Below are 21,829 nucleotides of genomic sequence, written 5' to 3' on the forward strand. Positions count from 1 at the left end.
ATGGCCGCTGAGCCTGCGCGTCCGGAGCCTGTGCTCCGCAACGGGAGAGGCCACAACAGTGAGAGGCCCGCGTACCGCAAAAAAATAAATAAATAAATTTAAAAAATAAATAAATTAAAAAAAAAAAAAAGATCTTGCAGCTTGTAATCACCTTGATGAAATCACCAGGTTTCATTGTCTGGTCCTCAGCTATCCAAGATCAGAAACTTAATTTGTTTTTCAGAAACTCTTATAGCGGTCCAGTCCTTTTGCAAGGTATTTACATTAATCAATCTCCCAAGAGAGTAATGCAGCATCCACATTTCTAATTTGTTAATTTACAATGAGAAACATGGCTTGAGAGCAAACTAAGTGCCATATTCGCCTACCAACTTATTATTTAAAAGAAGTCTAGGGACTTCCCTGGTGGTGCAGTGGTTAAGAATCCACCTGCCAATGCAGGGGACACAGGTTCGAGCCCTGGTCCGGGAAGATCCCACATGCTGCGGAGCAACTAAGCCCGTGCGCCACAACTACTGAGACTGCGCTCTAGAGCCCATGAGCCACAACTACTGAGCCCGCACTCTAGAGCCCATGAGCCACAACTACTGAGCCCACATGCCACAACTACTGAAGCCCATGCTCCGCAACAATAGAAGCCACCGCAATGAGAAGCCCATGCACCGCAACGAAGACCCAACGCAGCCAAAAATAAATACATAAATAAATTTATTTTTAAAAATAAAAATAAAAATAAATAAAAGAAGTCTCTTTTTTTAAAAACTCAATTGAAATCAGAATGCTGTTGTATGAGCATGGATTGGAGCAAGGTAAGTAATTGGTTATGGCATATGGTAGTGTTGGTCTGGAGCTGCCAGCACCACCATCAGGAGCAGGTAGGCTGTCTTGGATGAACACTGCTGATTCTTTCTTCTTTGACTTCCCTTTCCTACTGGTAATTCCAATTATCTCTTCAGATGTAGGTATAGATGTAGATATAGATACACATATTTATATTTATATACAAACATATATTTGACAGATAGATAGGTAGGTAGAGACCATCAATTAGGCTACAGCCAAATTTTGCTTCTTTTTTCTACTGGTGTCCTTGAAGCTTTTTTTTTTCTTTTTTTGCCTTGGGGGCAACTTTTACCGTTTTTTTCTCTTTATAAATATAATACACCCTTATTAGAAGTTTTTTTAAAAGTACAGCTAAGAAAAAATATGAGAGAAAAATCTTCCATAGTTCCACTACCTAGTTATAACCAGTTTAACATTTTGGAATATTGTACTCCAAAATTTAAAAAAATAAAACAGGGTCATATTATAAATACTGTTTTGAAGACTTTTTTTTAATCTTATACAAGCTTTATTGCTCTTTAAAAATGAATAACTAAAGTTTAAAGAGGTATATACGAGGATAGGTTTCAAACTCTCAGAACCGAACTAATTCTTTCTCATTGAACTAATTTTTTTTTAACTAGTTAAATTTTATTCTTTAATTAGAAACCCTGGGGAAAAGAAGTCACATCAGGACTTAAAGGCAAAGGCAGAGACCCAAAACCAGCTGGTTTTTCCTTATTAGGCTGGAGCAGAGTTTAAACCAGGCCAGACCCACTCCAGCTCTGGCCACAGCCTACTCTCTACATCCTGGTCCCAGGGGTTTGTTTGGTTGCAAACTGGCTTCACTTCATCCGAGGACCCAGCTTCAGTGAATTCATGGCTTCCTCAAGTGTGAGCATCCCTTGTTCCTGCCACTGGCAATGCCACTCAGCCATGGACTTAGGAATTTGATCAAAAATACAAAAAAGCCCTTGGCAGTCACACATTTAACATTTGGCATTTTTGACTAAACAAGGAACTATCCTGAAAGGCCATGACACAGTAATTTGTGATTTTGCTGAGGTATCACTTTGAACATGTACACCTGGAGCTGGGGTTTCAGGGCTAGTCACTTACATGGTCCCTGAGCCTAAGCAACCATCAGTTCTCTAATTATGATCTCATACACATTTTATCTGAAAAATCAAATACAACAATGGTATAAGGGCTCCACAAAAGACTTAGGGTACACCCTACTGTGAATGGCAAGGATTCATTTTATTCATATATTGTATAAAGAGATTCAAAAGACTGAAGATGGTTTTTTTTTAAGTTGGGAAGCTTTTTTTGTATTTTATTTATTTATTTATTTATGGCTGTGTTGGTTCTTCGCTGCTGTGCGCAGGCTTTCTCTAGTTGCGGTGAGCGGGGGCTACTCTTCATTGCGGTGCGAGGGCTTCTCATTGCGATGGCTTCTCTTGTTGCGGAGCATGGGCTCTAGGCTCGCAGGCTTCAGTAGTTGTGGCATGAGGGCTTCAGTAGTTGTGGCTCGCGGGCTCTAGAGTGCAGGCTCAGTAGTTGTGGTGCAAGGGCTTAGCTGCTCCGTGGCATGTGGGATCTTCCCGGACCAGGGCTCGAACCTGTGTCCCCTGCATTGGCAGGCAGATTCTTAACCACTGCACCATCAGGGAAGCCCCTAACTAGTTAATTATTCTTTATGTCAGCTTCCTCATATACAAAATGTGAGTATTAAAGCAGATCTACTGACAGGACTCTGATGAGAAATAGCTAATGAAAAACAATAAAACACTTTTCAAATGTAGTGTTAGTACAAAAGATCATTTAAATAATAGGATTTAAAACATCATTGCTCTTTGTATTTGACATCTACTCCACTTCACCATCATCATTAGCAGCATTTATTTAGTAGATCTAAATCTTCTTTATCTTATTTCATGTGGTGTTTATATACATTCAACATTAGTCTATTAGACAATTCAGGATCATGGGAATTCTAAGATATCCCTCACTTCCCTAGATTTCTCCTCTCTAAATCACTTAAACTTAACAATAGTTTTGTCAACCTAAAGTTTTATAACAATCTATGCTGACACCCTTTCCTAGATCAGATAAGAAATAAGATATTTACCAATACTCTCAATTATTATTTTCTTGTCATAAAGCACATACCACAGAGTGGATATACTACTCTGATATTTGTCACCACTCTACTTATTTGGCTAAAGTAGGCTTGTTTGATACTTGGGTTGTCAGATCAAATTATAATTTCAACACTTTAGCTATGTTTAGTCCCTTGGCAGTGGCTGAGCTGAGAATTTAGAATTCAGAAGCAGATGGTTCAGGAGCACGGTAACTAGATATGAAGCATTTTACCTCCATGTCATTGGTTTACAACTGAACTTGGCTGATCACTATTGGTGTCCTATACAAGATGTAAGTGATCTGATTTGAATCTCTAATGAACAGCACCCATGTTAAAAAAACTCATCACTCTTGCACTAATTGGCATTTTTGCTGTCAGTGTCAGAACAGAAGCCAAGGACTGAATCAGTCTGGAAACCTGAACTGCGGCTTTGTCTGAGTCATCAGTCTAGATGGCCCATTCAGCCTCTGGCCTTTCCTTAGAGTTACAGCTCAGCGCAAATTTGTATACTTCACTCCCTGTGACTTCACAAAGCCAGATTAAAAGATGTTTACTTAAAATATATCTTTTTATGATAAGAATGGTAATAATGATAGTTAACATTTACTGGCCACTTGCTAGGAGCCAGGTATTATTCTAAGAGTATTTACTTAATTCTCACAGCAATCCCATGAATTAGGTACTAATATTTCTCCCATTTTTTAGAGCTGAGGAAACTAAAGCACAGAGAAATCAAATAACTTGCCTAAGCCTTCTCAGATAATAAGTGGTGGAGGTAGAATCCAGCTCTAAATACAATTTCTCTCTGCCTAATTATAGCATTTATTTGACTTCTTCTTTTAAACATCTTACTATACCACTGATATAAATTTTAAACATTCTATGTTCAAATCAAACAGGGCATATATCAATGTCTCAACTTTAAAACTGCTCATCTTTCTGTACTAGTTATTATTTGTTTCTGAAAAGAGGCGATGGATCTTTCTTAAATTTGATTCACGTGCATCCTTATTCTGATTTTTAAAAAACATTTATTTATTTGGCTGCATTGGGTCTTAGTTGCACCACGCAGATCTTCGTTGCAGCATGTGGGATCTAGTTCCCTCACCAGGGATCGAACCTGGGCCCTTTGCGTTGGGAGCGTGGAGTCTTAGCCACTGGACCAGGGAGGTCCCTTATACTGATTTTAAGGTACTTAAAGACCTTGATTTTACAATGGTTTTTATGCTTACTTATTTTTTTTTTCATTGTTTGAGCTAAACATTACCTGAACTTGGAAACATCCTCTGACCTTAACATTTCTAAATTAACAGAGAAGAGAGAATTAAATCAAATAAAACCCTGCCTACCATGCCATCCCAATATAAACATAGTGAATGATCACCAAATAAGCAATCCAGCTGCTTCTTTTTGTTAACATAGTAATTGGATTTCTTCCACCTATTCTTCATACAAAATTAAAAAGCAGATAAGAATTTTTTGTGAAAAACTGAGTCTCTATTTTATGAGACTTCCCATAGTAGCTAGGAAGGAAGTTTTTTAGTACATTGAGATAAATGACCTTTAAAATAAAGTTCATGAGCAATTAGATCATTTTAAAGAATAAAAGAAATTAATCTGGTTCTCACAGTTTTCTTAAGACTTAGAAAAATATTATTTGCCATAATTACCAGCTAGAAATAGAAAAATAGAAATAGAAAATAATTACTTTTTTATGTTTCTTTTAGTTGCCATCTCCACCCAGTTATTCAAAGCGTGTTCTAAGCCTCATTTAGCACATATTTATTGCTCCAGTTTTGCTAGTAGATAAACTTTGGGGTGTTCCCCTAAAAAAGCTCTTATTAAACTAAATTAATAATGTGAACTTGGCAATCTGGGTTTTACTGCTGATTTACATTTACATTTGCATGGCCATTCTAGTGTTTAATTTTCCTATGTACAAAATAATCATAATAAAGACCAACTTCACGGACAGTGGTGTAGTTTTGTCATTGTTATTAGAACATAATAACCAATACATGACTGTAAATAACTTCAAAAAGATGAAGTGCTAAGTAAATGTCTACTTAAAATATGATCTCTACATGCTTAATTTCACTATGTCTAGTAATTTGCAGATAGAGATGCACCAAGATAATTGTTTATTATTTATGGTTGCTTCAATTTCTTTTAAGTTATTTCTTTGACCAGTCAGAGATAGGAAATCATCCAGATTTCCAAGGACTTGGAAGGATTTTGGAGGAAATCACTAAATCATCATAATCCTAATATCACTTGAGGTCTCCTTCTTGTAACTCTACATCTTCTGAGTTTTTTCAAAACTGATTCTCAAATGCATTGCTAACAAGGGTGTATTCCTCTGAAAGGAGATGCCATGTAGTAGAGAAGAACTTGGGCTTTGGTGTCATGTAGACTTGGGTGTGAATCACAGCTCTGAGGGGGCCCTGTGGAAATTTTTTCTCTCATCTTCAGTTTCCTCCTCTATACAAAGAAGGATCATGATATAGAGTACCTTGGATGATCTCAAGGTGTACCTCCTGAGACTTTTTCAGATCCCTGAATTTGCAAAACCCACAGTAGCATATAATTTTTTCAGTTTCATTCTCCATAAAATGGGGATAACAATTCATACTTCCTGGGTTGTTGTATTAAATTAAATTATGTATTAAATATGAACAATAAAGCTTGGTTGGTGTGGACACTGGACAGGGTCAGCTAGGATTACCAGAGAGCTGAGTGATTCATTCTGGCTTATCTGCATTTTAATAAGTCCAGTTTGCAGTCAGCCACCAATAGTTGAAATCTTGATCTAAATTAGAGAATATATGTGTGTTTTAAGCATACTGTACTCTTTATTTCTGAGAAAACAGGCAACTCAGTCCATGACTTGAGCTGGAATCTCAAAAACCAGGGCATAAGAACAGACAGAACTGCCTCTCAGCTATGCGTAGTACGGTTTTGAAGTTCAAAACTCAAGAGGAACAGTCTATAGAAGGAAAAAGGAGTCTGATTCTAGGGCTTGGACAGAAAGTAAAGACCTGATGTAAAACAAAGGTTGCTCCAAGGTGGGCAGGAAAAATAGCGGTTAAGCCAGTTAAGGAAGATGCAAAAGTATGAAAGTTCCTCTTATGGGGCACCTACAGAAGAACTCTTGGGCAAGGTGGGTGCTGTAAACAGCCCCAATCATTTCCAAAAGCAAAAGTCCCCCATATCAATTATCTCACGAATTGTGAGCATCCACTAAGCCAAAGCACATATATTGATAGTCATTACTCAATGACTGGTGCACAAAGAACAACCAAACATTTTTAGCTCCTTTCCTCATTTGAATTGATTCTTAACAGTATTTCTGTGTTAAACTTACATCATAATTGTTAATGACAATTGAATCAGTTAATGTTGCTGAGAGTTTAGGTCACTTGATCTTTTCTGGCACACAATAAGCATTCATTAAATATTTGTTGAATTGTGTGAATAATTTAGGACAACTCAACAATTAATACATTATTTTTATAGCATGCTACAGACAAATATTTATTAAGTGACTAATCTGTGCCATGCCTTGAGATTAAAACTGTGTGGCCTATATAAATTTTTTTATGGCTTCGATTCTCAAGGAGTTGATCTAGTTAAATAGATAAAGCATAAATGCATAAATGAAAACTCAGTTTAATTCAGCAATATAAGAACTGTTATAACCATTTGTTGTTTAATTACATAATAATTGGAAGAAACAATGAACAAAGGCAGGAAGGAAAGATAAAGCAAGGAAATACTGGTGGAACTTTTTGGAGACAAGGATTTGTGTAGAAGAGTGGCAGATCAGACCAGAAAGGCTGTTTATGTTTTATAGGATCAAGATGATCACATTTCTGATTATACCAAGGCTTTTCTTATTCCTATTTGAAATCTGCACAGTATTGTCAGGCTAGTGGGCTGTCTACAAACAGATTTATCCCCAGCTCAGTTTACACTGTGGTAAATTTTTGTGTTTAAGTCCCCTGTGACATTGTATATATTTGCTTATCCCTTTTATTGACATTATCACCCACATTTTTTTTTTTTTGGCTGCATCACGTGGCTTGTGGGATCTTAGTTCCCTGACCAGGGATTGAACCCGGGCCCCGGCATTGAAAGCATCCTAACCACTGGACCTCTAGGGAATTCCCTCACCCACATTTTTAATTAAAGCTTATTGTCTAGGATAGAAGATGAAAGGAGAGAATCTCTAAGATATTAACAGGAGACTTCTTGGTTAGACTACCTTTTAACTAATCCATTCTCAGTTTGGAATGAAAAGCAGTTGGGTGATGAGGCAAAATAAAAAAGGTTTTCCAGGTCTTCCTACATTAAAGTATGCTGACTTTATTTGATAGGAAGTTTGCTAAAGCAAGAAACACCAAATGGGTAGATCCATATGCAAATAAAAATAAGAACTTGAATAGGGATATAAAATACAAATTCCTTTTGATAGATTTCATGTAATAACTTCTCAGAAATGTGTATTAGCCCTTGCTATTTCAGTCAACAAATTTTATTGAGTCTTCTTTGTGAAAACAGTCCAAGACTTAGTCTTATGCTATTTTTCTGTTCTCTTCTTGCTTCTGTTAAATAAACACCAAGTCCCTAAAATCAAAGTAATAACTTTAATAATCCTTTGTCTACCGATACATATGAAAATAATGGCGAGTTTCCTTCTTTGGGTGATTCCTGATTTTTGAACTAACCTGCATAATTACTTTTCATGAGAAGACAGTGGGGGGGGGCAATGAAAAGAGAATACATTTTAAATGAAGAGGCCTAGGTTTGAATTCACCCAGCTGTGCAGCTCACTGGTTGGCTACCTTTGGGAAAGCTAAACTTCCTTAAGCCTTAGTTTTCCTCCTTGTAACATGCAAATAGCAATACCTTTCAGGGATGCTGTGAGTGTTGAATAAGAGATAACTTAGGCTGCTCCTGTCTTAGAGTACACTTGGAAGAAATGTTAATTCCCATTTCCTTTCCTTCACATCATTAGTGTTAGTGTGATTATTTGGGTCATGCATAAGAACACTGAACTTTATTTTCAGCTTTCTGAGATGTCCAAGCTGCCCAAAAATAGAATCTGAGTGGAATCACCCAGAGACTGGCACACTGGCATTTAAGATATTCAGTGATAGCATTATGAAGAGAGAATATTTCAAGTGTTATTTTCCTACCCTTAACTTGCAAAAAATTTATTGACCCATGTTGATGTGCTGAGAAATAACACAAAGCATTGAAATTTACTTTCAAAAGAACAAAGGTGTTAAATTGTCTGAGCAAAATGACTATCATAAATGGAACAAAAAAATAGGTCTGTGAAAGCATTCAGACTGCCTTCCAATGCCCTATCTTTCAGCATTAATGCCTAATGTTTCAGTCCACATATCAATTCATGTTCTCAGCTAAAATACTGCAGATACAATGTTTCTGAAAGTATTCGTTTTTTTCTTTCTATATTTTCTGTTCGCTTTTTTGTTTAGTCATACAAAAGAATTTCAGGGTTCCTCTCTGTCAGAAAAATTATAAACAAAATTCAACACAGTGTTTCCTAAAAATACTTACTAAAAGAGACAATAGGTTTTATGTTCATTTTTACCCTTAATTATTTTTCCAAATACTGCAGAAATGCGAACTTTTAAATATGTGCAGTAGTTATGAGCACAGACTTAGAGTTAGCCTTAGGTTTAATCCTGGCTCAGTCACTCACCCATTGTGTTACCTTGGGCAAGTTTTTAACCTCTTTCTAAGCCTTAGGTTCTTACCTGTAAAATGAGAATTCTAACAGTACCTACTTCATAGTTTGTTTAAGGAATATGTAAAATAAAGTACCATGTCCATGAAGAGCCTAATATAGTGCCTAGCATACAGCTAAAGAATGTTAACTCACTTCTACTGAGATGATAAGTTTATGTGTGTGTTAATATAATCATTATGTTAATGTGGTGAGAAGGAGGAATCAATTGTAGACCTCAGGATTACATGCCCGATACTGATTGCCTTGGATTTCTTCAGTTAATCATAGATGCTCTTTTAAAAAAACTCTGGGGGCTTCCCTGGTGGCGCTAGTGGTTGAGAGTCCGCCTGCTGATGCAGGAAACGCGGGTTCGTGCCCCGGTCCGGGAAGATCCCACGTGCCGCGGAGCGGCTGGGCCCGTGAGCCATGGCCGTTGAGCCTGCGCGTCCGGAGCCTGTGCTCCGCAACGGGAGAGGCCACAACAGTGAGAGGCCCGCGTACCGCAAAACAAACAAACAAACAAAAAACTCTGGGAACAGATTTTCTTCTTAGAAATAATACTTCCTAAAAAGTGTAAACTTTGATATGTCCTCCATATCAAAAGCACAAGGAAGCCTTACAGTGCTTTCATGGAAACCACATAGTAAAGCTTTAATCTACCCCAAAACTGGGGGAGCACACATTAAGTATTATAATAACTGATTATTTTCGCATATTTACTTTAATAAATGTATCAACCATACTCTCAGTTTTGTATCAGGTAAAGATGTTTACACGTGTCACATGCATCCTTCGCATGGATATGTTGTGCATTCCTTACGTTTTATTCTTTAAAATTTCATGTTTATTATCCTTTTCATCTCATCAAAGGAGAAATCAAGAAAATCTGTTTCCTTAGTCATCTTAGTCATTATCCACCCACACCATCCATCCAGGTTAAGAACATCGCGCAGACTGAGTTATTAAAGTTGATCCGAAAGAGCAATCTGTTCTAAATGACGGTCCCTGGATCTGACACGTAACCCTGTAAATACCCTTCATTACGCTGGCGGGACAGTATCACATTTCCTTCATGCTACTTTTGTGGCTGACACAAGTTAGGCAGTGAAATTTGGGCTTTGGATGATCCTGGTTGATTGATACAGGAACGGTCCTTCTCCTGGGACAGGTAATCACAAATTTACTTTTCAGGATAATAAGAATCCTGTTTATAGTTTTTAAAAATGTTTTTAGTTTTTAAAACTAAATAGGTTTTGAACTTATAGCTTTTTAAGTTTTTTTAGTTTTAGTTTTAAGCAAGTGTTTTCAGTACCGTTGAGATGAAAAAGACATTTCTTAAGGATTTAATTGTAGTTCTCAATTACACTGTATCATGGGGTTTGTTTAAGACCCTCTATAATCCACCATACATACATTGTTTTGGATGGTCAAGAACTTGCCTCTGCTGTGTTTTTCTCATTAGCAAAGGTTAGAAAATAATACAAGTCTCTATTCTTTAAAAATAAGATATAGAGGATTGTTGTTTTTTCATCTGATACTTGAGGGGAGTATCTCAATATAAATCTATAAACTTTAAGCAAAACTCATTGAAAATTTGGTATATCTCAGAAATTTCTTTTAAAGAATAAAAATCTAAAGCAATCTGGAAAAATAGCAAATACAAAAATTTTATATGAATCTACTAGCACAGAAATTCTCCCATGCTTATCCTCCAAGTGAAGAGACTTCCTCTGTCATAGATCTTCCAGATTCCTTGGCATTCCTGTGGATCACCCCAATGTGAGTAAACTGTTTCTATAACTGAGTGACTGAATTAAGAAAACAGCTGAAGGCAAGCACAAGATCATGTTCAAACCACAATAAACACATGTGTTAGATGGGCCACTCAACTGTATGGGGAAGGCTTAAGACATGTAAACTTGTGTTTACTTGTCACTTATAAAATTTGTTTTTAACTATGTTGGATATATTTTTTAAGTTTTAAAAAGTATTCTTTGTACCAGTAAACTCTGGTAAAATCTAAACTAGTAGGTTTGTGGTGTAATGTTTATACAATTTCTAAGATGATATGCAGGGTAGGGGCTACATTACTTGGGAGCAGAAACCAATTTTAAAAAACTAGAATCTAGAATACAAGGTTGATATACTGTAGGCAAGGTATCCACAGTTGCTGATTATTATTTATTTAAAATATTTGTATGCAACTTTTTTTTCAAAGAGCTCAAAAAATTTTGTACATATCTGTATTTGAAAATGTTACAGTAAAAATGAAAGAAAGATTACTGCTATTCAGAAATTCTTTGTCTCTTTTTTCCGTAACTTTTTTTTTTTTCATTTTAAACCAATTTTAATTCTTCCTATTGATTCCTAATTCCACTGCCCAACCAACTCTATTTTATCTTTCAGTGTGGGTCTCCTTCCACCTCAGTGTTCTATACCTGGGTGAAAGGTAGGATACCAGGCTTATCATGGAACAGTTTGCAAGGAAGCAGAAATATGTTCACTTACAGTGTGTGTAGACATTTCCCTTTGGAAAATCAAACTGTAGCACATCTATGTGCTAAATGAAATGGAGGTTTTACTTTTTCCTGTCCCGACTCAAGACTTAGCAGCACTTATATTGATTATGCATCAAGATCTGAAAGGGATAGTGGGGGAAGATCCTCTCTTTAAATAAAAAGAAATCGTTGGAGCACCTACCTAAATAGAAAATGCAGAAACACAATTAAGTAGTCTTGAGGTTAATTTCAGCACAGGTAAGAGAGCAAACAACCCTGTACATTGAAGATCTAGATTAATGCAGAAATGAAAATAACCTATCCATATAATTCAGTTATCCTTGTCCCCTCTTCCCTCCTCAGTAACAGTGCTTCCAGTCTGGATTATTTTAAAGTTTTCCTCAATAGTCTTTTTCATTTTGCCTGTGTAAATTCAAAGTTCCTTAACAAAAGGTATAGTGAAGCTTCTGATTTGATCATAATAAATTTTATATCTATTCAATATACTATAGGGAGTCTCAAGGTGACTGAAAAAGGTAAAAAGATCTCTTAGTAAATGCCATGAGGGCAGGAATTTTGGTATGTTTTGTGCACTGCTTTATACCCAGTACCTGGTACATAGTAGGCATTAGATAAATATTTGTTGAATGAATGGGAAGAAATTCTACAAGTATTGTGTGATTTAATTAAGAAAGGTAGGTTTAGGGGCTTCCCTGGTGGCGCAGTGGTTGAGAGTCCGCCTGCCAATGCAGGGGACGCGGGTTCGTGCCCCGGTCCGGGAAGATCCCACATGCCGCGGAGCGGCTGGGCCCGTAAGCCATGGCCGCTGAGCCTGCGCGTCCGGAGCCTGTGCTTCTCAACGGGAGAGGCCACAGCAGTGAGAGGCCCGCGTACCGCAAAAAAAAAAAAAAAAAAAAGAAAGGTAGGTTTAAATCAATGTATTTTATGCTACCCAAATCTAAAATGACCCTTAAAAAAAAAAAAAAACAACCAATGGCATTTATCTGAATTTTCAAAACCCAGGCTTTTACCAAGACTGAAATAATGGGGTTAACTTTTTTTTTCCAAATTCATATTCTGAAAATATATGAAATTAATATCAAAGAGCCTATACTTTGACGAAGTAGGTTTTTGAGCAGATGTTGGTTTGGCTAAGGATTCTTTTTCATTGTTCGGCAATGCTTGTAAAAGAAGAAATCTGGCATAGACTTTTTCAAAATAATATACAAAAAAAAGTTATTCCAGGTACTAATAAATGAATAGGAGTTGTAATGTGTTACATTATATAGTAATTTTGACTTTTAAACAGTGTCTGATTAGTTTTTTTCTGAAAAAGTTTGTTCAAACTAATTTGTTACTGGGTTTATTCTCAGACTGATGGCTTTTTCCTCTCCATTTTTTCTGTGATCTCTAGTTAACAACTTTTAATGTTAGTTATCTTCTCTGCTTTTGCTAAGTCTTTGAACAAACAGTTAAAAAAAAAAACAAAACCTCTCAGCTTTAAAATGTTAGACCTCACTTTCATACTGGCTTTTCATAGCCAAATTTCCTAAAATGTATCAGTGATTAAATGAGAGTAAATTTCCCATGAATTAAATACCTTCTGTGTAGTTCAGGGAACTCTACTCAGTGCTCTGTGGTGACCTAAATGGGAAGGAAATCCAAAAAAGAGGGGATATATGTATATGTATGGCTGATTCACTTTGCTGTATGGTAGAAACTAACACAGCATTGTAAAGCAGCTATTCTCCAATACAAATTAATTATTAAAAAAATAAAGTTAATTCTCTTAAAAATTAAGAATTTTGATATATTTCAAAAAATAATGCCATTTTATTTGACAGATGGAATGTGTTATAATGAATTTAGTATTAATTCCAAACATAAATCAATAAACAACTTGGGCCTCTAGCTGTAAGTGAAATTCTATAGGTAGGAAAACTGACTGACCCCCACCTCCCATAGGTGCTGTCCTGCTGTGGAATCCCTTTGCTCAGTTTTCCCCTATCCAATCAGGTGGAATGTTTCACAGGCACATGGTTTATAGAGCTCAAAATAACTTGGGACCTGTGAGCTGACAAATGCTCTGGCTCCGGTGGTGACAGGTTGTCCAGCTTCTAACAGCCATCTTCACTGAAACTAAGGTTAACTCCTCACTCTATGGACGGCTACTCTCCATTTCCAAGGGCGTGAAGAATTTCCTTTTTCTCCTGTGCTTTCATCTAAAAGTTCTCCTTGGATAATTACCATCACGGTGGAGTGCTTGGTTTGGACATCCTCATCTGGGTCAACTAAAAAGAGAAAGGTAATATCCAGATTTAAGTTCTCAAGTATGTTTTGATAACAAGAAACTGACAATGGGAAAGGGATATTTCCAAGACCTAATTACTGTTGCTTAGAGTGAAACCGAGGATAACTTTCTAATTACGTACACAAAATTATGTGAAAAATAAAGTTTTCTACGTGGTCAAATTTTGGAGGGGATTGATGAGACCCTCAGAGATCACAGCCTACTCAGGTCCTAAAGGAAAATATCTTAACAGAGGAAGTTGTGACATGTGTATTATCATTGGCATTTTCCATACATTCATTTATTAAAATTACAGTGTTTGTAGAGAGAATATGTGTGCAATGCCTATTTCCTTTTAAAAGGAAATCAAATCTAAAATAATATGACTCCATAGTTAAAGACTTTCATTTAACATTTTTTTTATCATGTAAAAGGATATGCTTGCTATATTTAGTGTTGGGAGATCTGCTCCCTGGATTAATGTACACAACAGCTGCAGAAAGTCTTGCTCAAAGGACATTGCTCTTTCTTTCTCCTTTCTCTCCCCCTCTCTCTTTCTCTCCCCCTCTCTCTCTCTCTCTCTCTCTCTCCCTCCCTCCTTCCCTTTTCAGCTGCATCAGAAAGACACTTGACAGTCAGTGGCAAGTGTTTGGCTTGGTACATTGCACTATTAGCAGTAATTAGATGCACAACTTGAATTATATTTTAATAACCGTATAAGCAAAGAAAAAGGAAACACGAGTTAATCTGTATTTCCATTCCCAAAAAGTGAACATTACAGTAAGGGTGCTAAGAAATTTTATTATCTTATCAACAGATTTTTTTACTCATACTTGTTAAAGATACTAGTATCAATCAGTTTGAAAGAAACAAAACAGCTATCCAGTTTCCTTTCTCAAAAAATTATTATTCAATTTGTAATGAGGTGGATAGACCTGGAGTCTGTCATACAGAGTGAAGTAAGTCAGAAGGAGAAAAACAAATACCGTATGCTAACACATATATACAAATGTAAATTAGTTAGCTAGTGGGAAGCTGCCGCATAGCACAGGGAGATCACCTCTGTGCTTTGTGACCATGAGAGGGGTGGGATAGGGAGGGTGGGAGGGAGGGAGACGCAAGAGGGGAGAGATATGGGAACATATGTATATGTATAACTGATTCACTTTGTTGTAAAGGAGAAACTAACACACTATTGTAAAACAGTTATACTCCAATAAAGATGTTAAAAAAAAATTATTATTCAACTACTTTCACATTGGTAATGATGAAATGAATTCTACAAGCTCTAAATTTAAAAATTGTTATAACTTTTTAGTCTCTCCTTAATAATAACTCTTAACTTCACATAAAATCCATATAATCCTTTTCTAGGAAATTGAGAATGTCTACACTTACAGCTATAATAAATATATTTTTAAACAAAAATTAAGATATGCTGTCTGATATACCATTCGACAATAAGCAAAATATTTAAAATCAAGGCCATCCCATGAAATCTGAAATACATGCACACTATACTTACTTTGTCGGGACACAAAATTATAAACATTACAGAATCTTATAATAATGGAGTATGAAACAAACAGTTGGACATTATCCAAATTCTGGAGGTTTGTCTCTATTCCCACTTGTAGAATATGGCTAATGCTATTGGAACTCCTAACAATGTATTAAAGCGCCAGTGTTCCATATGTGTATAATTTAGAATACAGACTCTACTACAGACTCTAATACATCTATTGTATAATACAATATAGTTTCTAGCTTACAAAGGCACACATTCAATGGAATGGACTCAGAACCACAATTCATGGACACAAGAAATTGAATGAATTTTTATCCCAACAGGGTTTTGGAATTCATAGAGATGGTTTTTCAAACTTATTTTTGAAGAAACGGGACTACAGATAAATTAGGTTTCACTGTGAAAGGACTTTAATGAACAAATGTTAGTATAAGAAAAGGTGACAGCTAAATTTTTTAGGTTAACTCCTCGATGCAATAGGAGTAATGAACTCAGCTCATTAACCTGAAAATAGAAGATGAATGAGACTGCTAACCCCAGAATAATTAGTTTCCTCATTGACATTGAGATTTGACAAAGGCATTGCTTGTAGCATGGTGTTATTGCCTATAACAAGCCAAAAAAATGAAAAGATTTTCTTATCTCTTTTCCTCTCTTAAGAGATATAGAAGGATCAAACACCACAGAAATATTTTCTTAAATTTCTATGGTGCTTTACAGCTGACAAAGAGCTTTTAAAACTGCTAAGGCATTGGGCTTTTGCTTAAAGGGAACAACCCGTGTGCAGACAAAATGGTGTGTTGAGAAATTTAAGAACATATTTTCAGCAGTTACATTTTTGGTGGGCACAAAAGTTGGTGCGACTATGTACCTGCAGTCACTGAAGAGTTCCTACAGCTCATGTATAACTAGAGTCATCTTGACAAGCTCTGTATAGACTGTGTGCTCCATATCCCTACACTTGGAGTCACAATGCACTCCACGGTCTGAGAGAGGCCCAGCAGAGCCTTCACACCAAGGGCTGGAACTAGAACTAGATCTTGAGATCACAAGCCGAATTGGGGTACTTGCTCCTCTCCCAATCTAGCAAATGTGTCCATTAGGGAAGTTATCATTTTTCAACTCCTTAAACACCTAAAGAAAATGGACCCAAATATTAAGAGGCCGAAGAAGGATGAAAATGTTTACATTTTTTTTTTCTTATTTAAAATGAATCTTTGGGCTTCCCTGGTGGCACAGTGGTTGGGAGTCCGCCTGCCGATGCAGGGGACACGGGTTCGTGCCCCGGTCTGGGAGGATCCCATTTACATTTTTTTTTTCTTATTTAAAATGAATCTTTGGGCTTCCCTGGTGGCACAGTGGTTGGGAGTCCGCCTGCCGATGCAGGGGACACGGGTTCGTGCCCCGGTCTGGGAGGATCCCACGTGCCGCGGAGCGGCTGGGCCCGAGAGCCATGGCCGCTGAGCCTGCGCGTCCGGAGCCTGTGCTCCGCAACGGGAGAGGCCGCAACGGTGAGAGGCCCACATACCGCAAAAAAAAAAAAATAATAAAATAAAATAAAATGAATCTTTGAGTTAATGGGGATTGACAAAGTTTTCTCATTTGGGACTTCAGTATAAGAGCTAAGTTCATCATGAATGGTGAATTGAGAGTGAAATAAAACCTCATTTTTGTGACTACCACCAAACCCTTTTATTGGTCCTAGATTCCTGAAGCCATCTTACTTGGCTTCGTTACCTTTTTTAAGGGTCATAGAATTTACTTCTATACTATTTATTTGCTATATTTCAGATTAAATACTAACTTTGGGCTCTGGTTTTGGTATCCTTTACACTAGTGCTCCCCTACAGAAAAGGATTACCTTAAATTTGTCTATCTTTTCCTATTCCAGCTCTCTAGCCAAATAACTATTAAATATTAGACTGGGTTTTTTTTTTTTTTTTGCGGTACGCGGGCCTCTCACTGTTGTGGCCTCTCCCGTTGCGGAGCACAGGCCCCGGACGCGCAGGCTCAGCGGCCATGGCTCACGGGCCCAGCTGCTCCGCGGCATGTGGGATCCTCCCCGGACCGGGGCACGAACCCGTGACGCCTGCATTGGCAGGCAGACTCTCAACCACTGCGCCACCAGGGAAGCCCTAGACTGTTTTTGTGTTCCCCCAGAAACCAGATTTATTTTCTCATTTAATATCTAAGAATATTTCATAGCCAGAAAACTTCAGTATTCATGTTTTAATCCAAGTTACTTCATATTAGGTTTTGCCAATTCTCTGGTCAACGCCCCGATTTAAATGTTCATATTATAACCAAAAGATGAGTTCATAATTCATGTTATTTCCAACAAGTTCTTCTCAGAACCTACAGAAGAATAGTGTTAACATGACTTGAGAAATATGCCCAAAGGTATCAGCATTGAGTTTTGTTTTTGTAAACCAGACTCAACATTTTTAGCAAGTTCTTAGGTCAGATCCTCTTTTCAGGAAAATTCGTAGGGAAAAAAATATAGATATTTAGCAAAAGAAAGTGAAGAACATTCAATAAGCATTCTATGTGGCTATATTAGTTTACATGACTTACTAAAGTTGGTCTTGATGCCACATTAACTGCCTCATTTCAAACCTAAGACCATTTCATCAAAAGCACAATCTGTTTTCAATGGCATTTATTCATTCTTAGTTTGAAAGCAGAAAAAATATCTGTTTCAATTTATAATAAGTAGAAAGAAGGAAGCAATGTCCAATGTCACCTGAACACACCAGTTGAAATGTCTAAGAGAACTTTGACATTTGTCAAATGAAATGTTTAAGGGAACCCTTCCTAAAACTTGATCCTGCCTCATCCCAGTAAATAATTCCACCACTCACCTAGTTGCTTAGGCCATAAATACTGGAGTCACTCTTGACTCTGGTCTTTCTCTTGTACCCTACTTTCAATCCATCAGCAAATCATACTGGCTCTATTTTCAAAAGATATCTCAAATCTGACCATTTCTCGCCATCTTCCTCTAACACTACTCATTGATCCAAACCAGCATCATCTCTTGCATTCTTTGCATAGCAGCCACAATTGAACTTTTTCAAAACCATGTCATCTGCTTCAAAAAACTTTAAATGGTTTCCCATTCACACAGTTAGTAAAACTCAAGAGTCTTTCCCATGGTCTGAAAGATCTTACATGCTCTAGCCTTCCACTCTTCTTTCTCACTCACCTCCTGGCCCACTGGGCTTGACTTGGACACACCAAACATTCACCTCCCTTGGCCTTGACACTTACTTCTTCCTCCCAGATGGTCACACGGCTAACTTCTCCACTGCATGAGAAACTTTGCCTGACATTCCTAGCCAAAATATCAGTAGCACACCTTCTTCTCTACATCATCATTCTCTATTCCCTTGCCCTACTTTATTTTTCTTCTTAACATTTATATCTTCCCTACTAGAATGTCAACTCCATGAGGGTAAGGACTTTGTCTTTTGTTCACTGATGAATCCTCAGGGCCTAGAAGGGTGCCTGGCACATAGTAAATGCTCAGTTAATATTTATTGGATGAATAAATGAAAGCTGGGTTATCCATAATAGCTCTTGGGTTTTTTAAAAGTATAAGTTTTGTAACAGATAGTTTTAAAATTAATGCTTGAAAGAGAAAGTAATACATTTTCATATTTCCTATTTTAGGTAATATTTATCAGTTTAACAATTTACACATGCATTTCCACCTGAGAACCATCTGAGATGGAATTGTTATTATACCATTTGATAGATGAGGATAATTGAGATTCAGATGCATTAAGTGACTTGCTCAAGATAGCAAAGTTATTTAGTGTTGGAGCTGGGATTCAAACCCAGGTTTTTTATTATAATCAGATGTTCTTTGATCCTTCTGGTATGAAAACAAAGCATAATTCCAGTTATTTTATCCACCATAAATAAATTTTTATTTGAAAGTCACTTTGAAGTTATTACTGCTTTTACTAGTTTATATTTTTCCTTTGTGTCTGTAAGTTTCCTTTGTAAATATGATTTCTATTTATCTGTCTTACTTTAGCCTGAAACTTTAAAAAAAGATAAACAACCATAGATTTAGGGAAATTCTAATGAACAAAAGAATTCAACAGATACTTTCTGATCACCTTCTATGTGCTGTGTGTGTACAGAGATGAGGGTGTACAAAATAAAATGAGGTAGACAGAAAAGTAAATAGGCAAACACGTATCGTAATAAGTGCTGTGTTTGGGGGTTAGGACAGTGAATTTTGGCAGCACACTGGAGAGGTACCCAACCCACAAAAAAGAAGAAATCCCAGGGCCAACTCTCAGCTAAGAACTGAAGATTGTATACAACTTGGCCCACTAAGATAGTGAAAAGAGGTGGAGAAAGGGAGCAGCCTGAGCAAAGAGGATGTACAAAGATCTGAAGGCAGCATAGTTTGTTCATGAGACTATGCATATTTCATAGAATACAGATACGCTGAATTAACTACAAATTCAAGTTCAGCTTCTCTTCAAAGTATGTCCTTGGATCAAGTCACATCACTAGTTCTACTTCTACTTCTTATCATGGTATGTGGCCATAGTTGTTAAATAATAATAAATAATAGTAACTACCATATATTGAACATTTACTAGATGCCAAGCACATTAATCACCCTTCAACTTATGAAATGGCTACTGTTATTACCCCTGTTTTACAAACAAGCAAACTGAGGCTTACAGAGGTTAAGTAACTTTCTTGAGTTTATACAGCTGGGAACTGTCAGAACTAGGATTTGAACCAGATCTATCTAACTCCAAAGTGTTAGGTAACAACTGTTACATTCAAACATTAAAGAAATCCTTAATTTTGAAAGCTTGAAATTTTTGTTATAATAATTTCTCATGACTATAAGCATCAGAACAGGCACACATTTACACCTCAACTGGCTCCTTTTTTTTTTTTTTGGCCACACCACAGGGCATGTGAGATCTTAATTCCCCAACCAAGGATCGAACCGTGCCCCCTGTAGTGGAAGCACAGAGTCTTAACCACTAGACAGCCAAGGAAGTCCCATTGGCTCCTCTTCTTTAAAAAAACAACAACAAAGAAATAGTTGTAGAGAGAAGTGATTACTTATATGTGTATTTTCTTCTCTATTTTCACCATACATAGAAACTTTTTGGAAGTTCTTCAACATTAACATCATCTTTACCCATGTACTGTTTTTTACTAACATCAGTTGAGTGCTCATTATAGTGGCTGGCCCTGTTTTACAAGATTTGCCATCGTAATGTTATTAATCCTCACTCCCCTGGGAAATAGACATTATCCATGTTTTACAGATGAAGAATCCAAAGATCAAAGAAGTTAAGTAATTTTCTCAAAGTCACACAACTGCTAGGAGATGAAGCCAGAATTTGAAAACAGATTTATCTGATTCCAAAGCCAATGTTCACTCCATGTTGCCCCAAGATAAAAGCCATCTTAAAGAGCTAGAGACAAAGTTACATTAAAACACAATATACAGTAATGTCTAACTAATAGAGAGAAGACCATCCTGATTTATAAAGCACTGAATTTCCCCCCTCACATTTAAATATACACAGAAACTCAAACTTGGTTAAAGGGATAGTTGATTTACAAATGGAAAGGATTTTCAATCAGTATATTAATTACATTTTCAAATAGCATTTTGCACCTTATTTCAATACCTTTAACTGTTCCTCTACAAAGTTAATGCACAAAGAGTCAAATTTCCAGCTGGGATCTCAATTACATTTTCATATACTATTTTGTATATCATTCACTGTGCTTCAAAATTTAAAATAGCCATACAGTTCTATTTAATGGGAATATCATAATTTAGCTAATTTCTTATTGGACATGGTTCCAATTTTTTAATATTATCATCCATACTATGATGAATATCTTTGTAGATAAATCTTTGCACCCATCCAACCCCATTGCATTTTCAATTAATCTTTTATTTTTTTTTTTTTTTTGGTGGTACGCGGGCCTCACACTGCTGTGGCCTCTCCCGTTGCGGAGCACAGGCTCCGGACGCGCAGGCTCAGCGGCCATGGCTCACGGGCCCAGCCGCTCCGCTGCATGTGGGATCCTCCCAGACCGGGGCGCGAACCCGGTTCCCCTGCACCGGCAGGCGGACGCGCAACCACTGCGCCACCAGGGAAGCCCCCCCCAATTAATCTTTTTTTAAGGCACAATAAACCTCACCCAAACAAGCAGCTCCAGCAGTGTTCATCTCAGGCTATGGCAAGCATATGAAAAAACATTTCGCTGTAGGTGATCCTTTTAGCCATCTTTAACTGTCCTCTCAAGGTGACTGCCTACCTTGTCAATTTAGAGGTTAGTTTTAGATAGCACTCTAAAAGTTTGAGAACTAGGGCGGTCCCTAGGAAGCCCTATTTGTAATATTTTGTGATATTACAAATATTTTTATTTATGATATGAGGCTGTCATATAAAAGAAAGAAGAAAAATTAACTGAAATAAATTTTGTCATAGAATGTTAAAGCCAGAAAATATTTAGGAGATTACTTTCCTCTCCATCTTCCAAGCACAAGGCACACAGTATCCAAGAATGGCAGAGAGTCTTCATCTCCATTACCATCTCTGAGTGGTTGGTGGTGGCTAAGGGACTGGAGAGTTAAAAAAGTGGTCAGTGGGGGCTTCCCTGGTGGCGCAGTGGTTGAGTGTCCGCCTGCCGATGCAGGGGACGCGGGTCCGTGCCCCGGTCCGAGAGGATCCCACATGCCGCGGAGCGGCTGGGCCCGTGAGCCATGGCCGCTGGGCCTACG

General features: G+C 37.2%; 1 protein-coding gene across 4 annotated transcripts in view; it reads left to right on the forward strand.

Annotated features, from left to right (window-relative positions):
• Positions 1 to 10,415: 10,415 nt before the first annotated feature.
• The window catches only part of MYPN (myopalladin), an 82,054-nt gene continuing 70,640 nt past the window's right edge, over positions 10,416 to 21,829 (forward strand). For 2 of the 4 annotated variants that reach the window (XM_028480878.2, XM_028480879.2), the window contains exon 1: positions 13,293 to 13,529. Coding sequence is in view for 1 of the 4 variants with exons in the window: in XM_028480880.2 (XP_028336681.1) it covers positions 10,504 to 10,505 (2 nt within the window). In the remaining 3 variants the exon portion in view is untranslated. Of the gene's footprint in view, positions 10,506 to 13,290; positions 13,530 to 21,829 lie in introns of those variants that run through there. The other 2 variants (XM_028480880.2, XR_003677395.2) reach the window with 2 other exon arrangements.

Source organism: Physeter macrocephalus, chromosome 20, assembly GCF_002837175.3.
Source record: "Physeter macrocephalus isolate SW-GA chromosome 20, ASM283717v5, whole genome shotgun sequence".
Lineage (NCBI taxonomy): Eukaryota > Metazoa > Chordata > Mammalia > Artiodactyla > Physeteridae > Physeter > Physeter macrocephalus.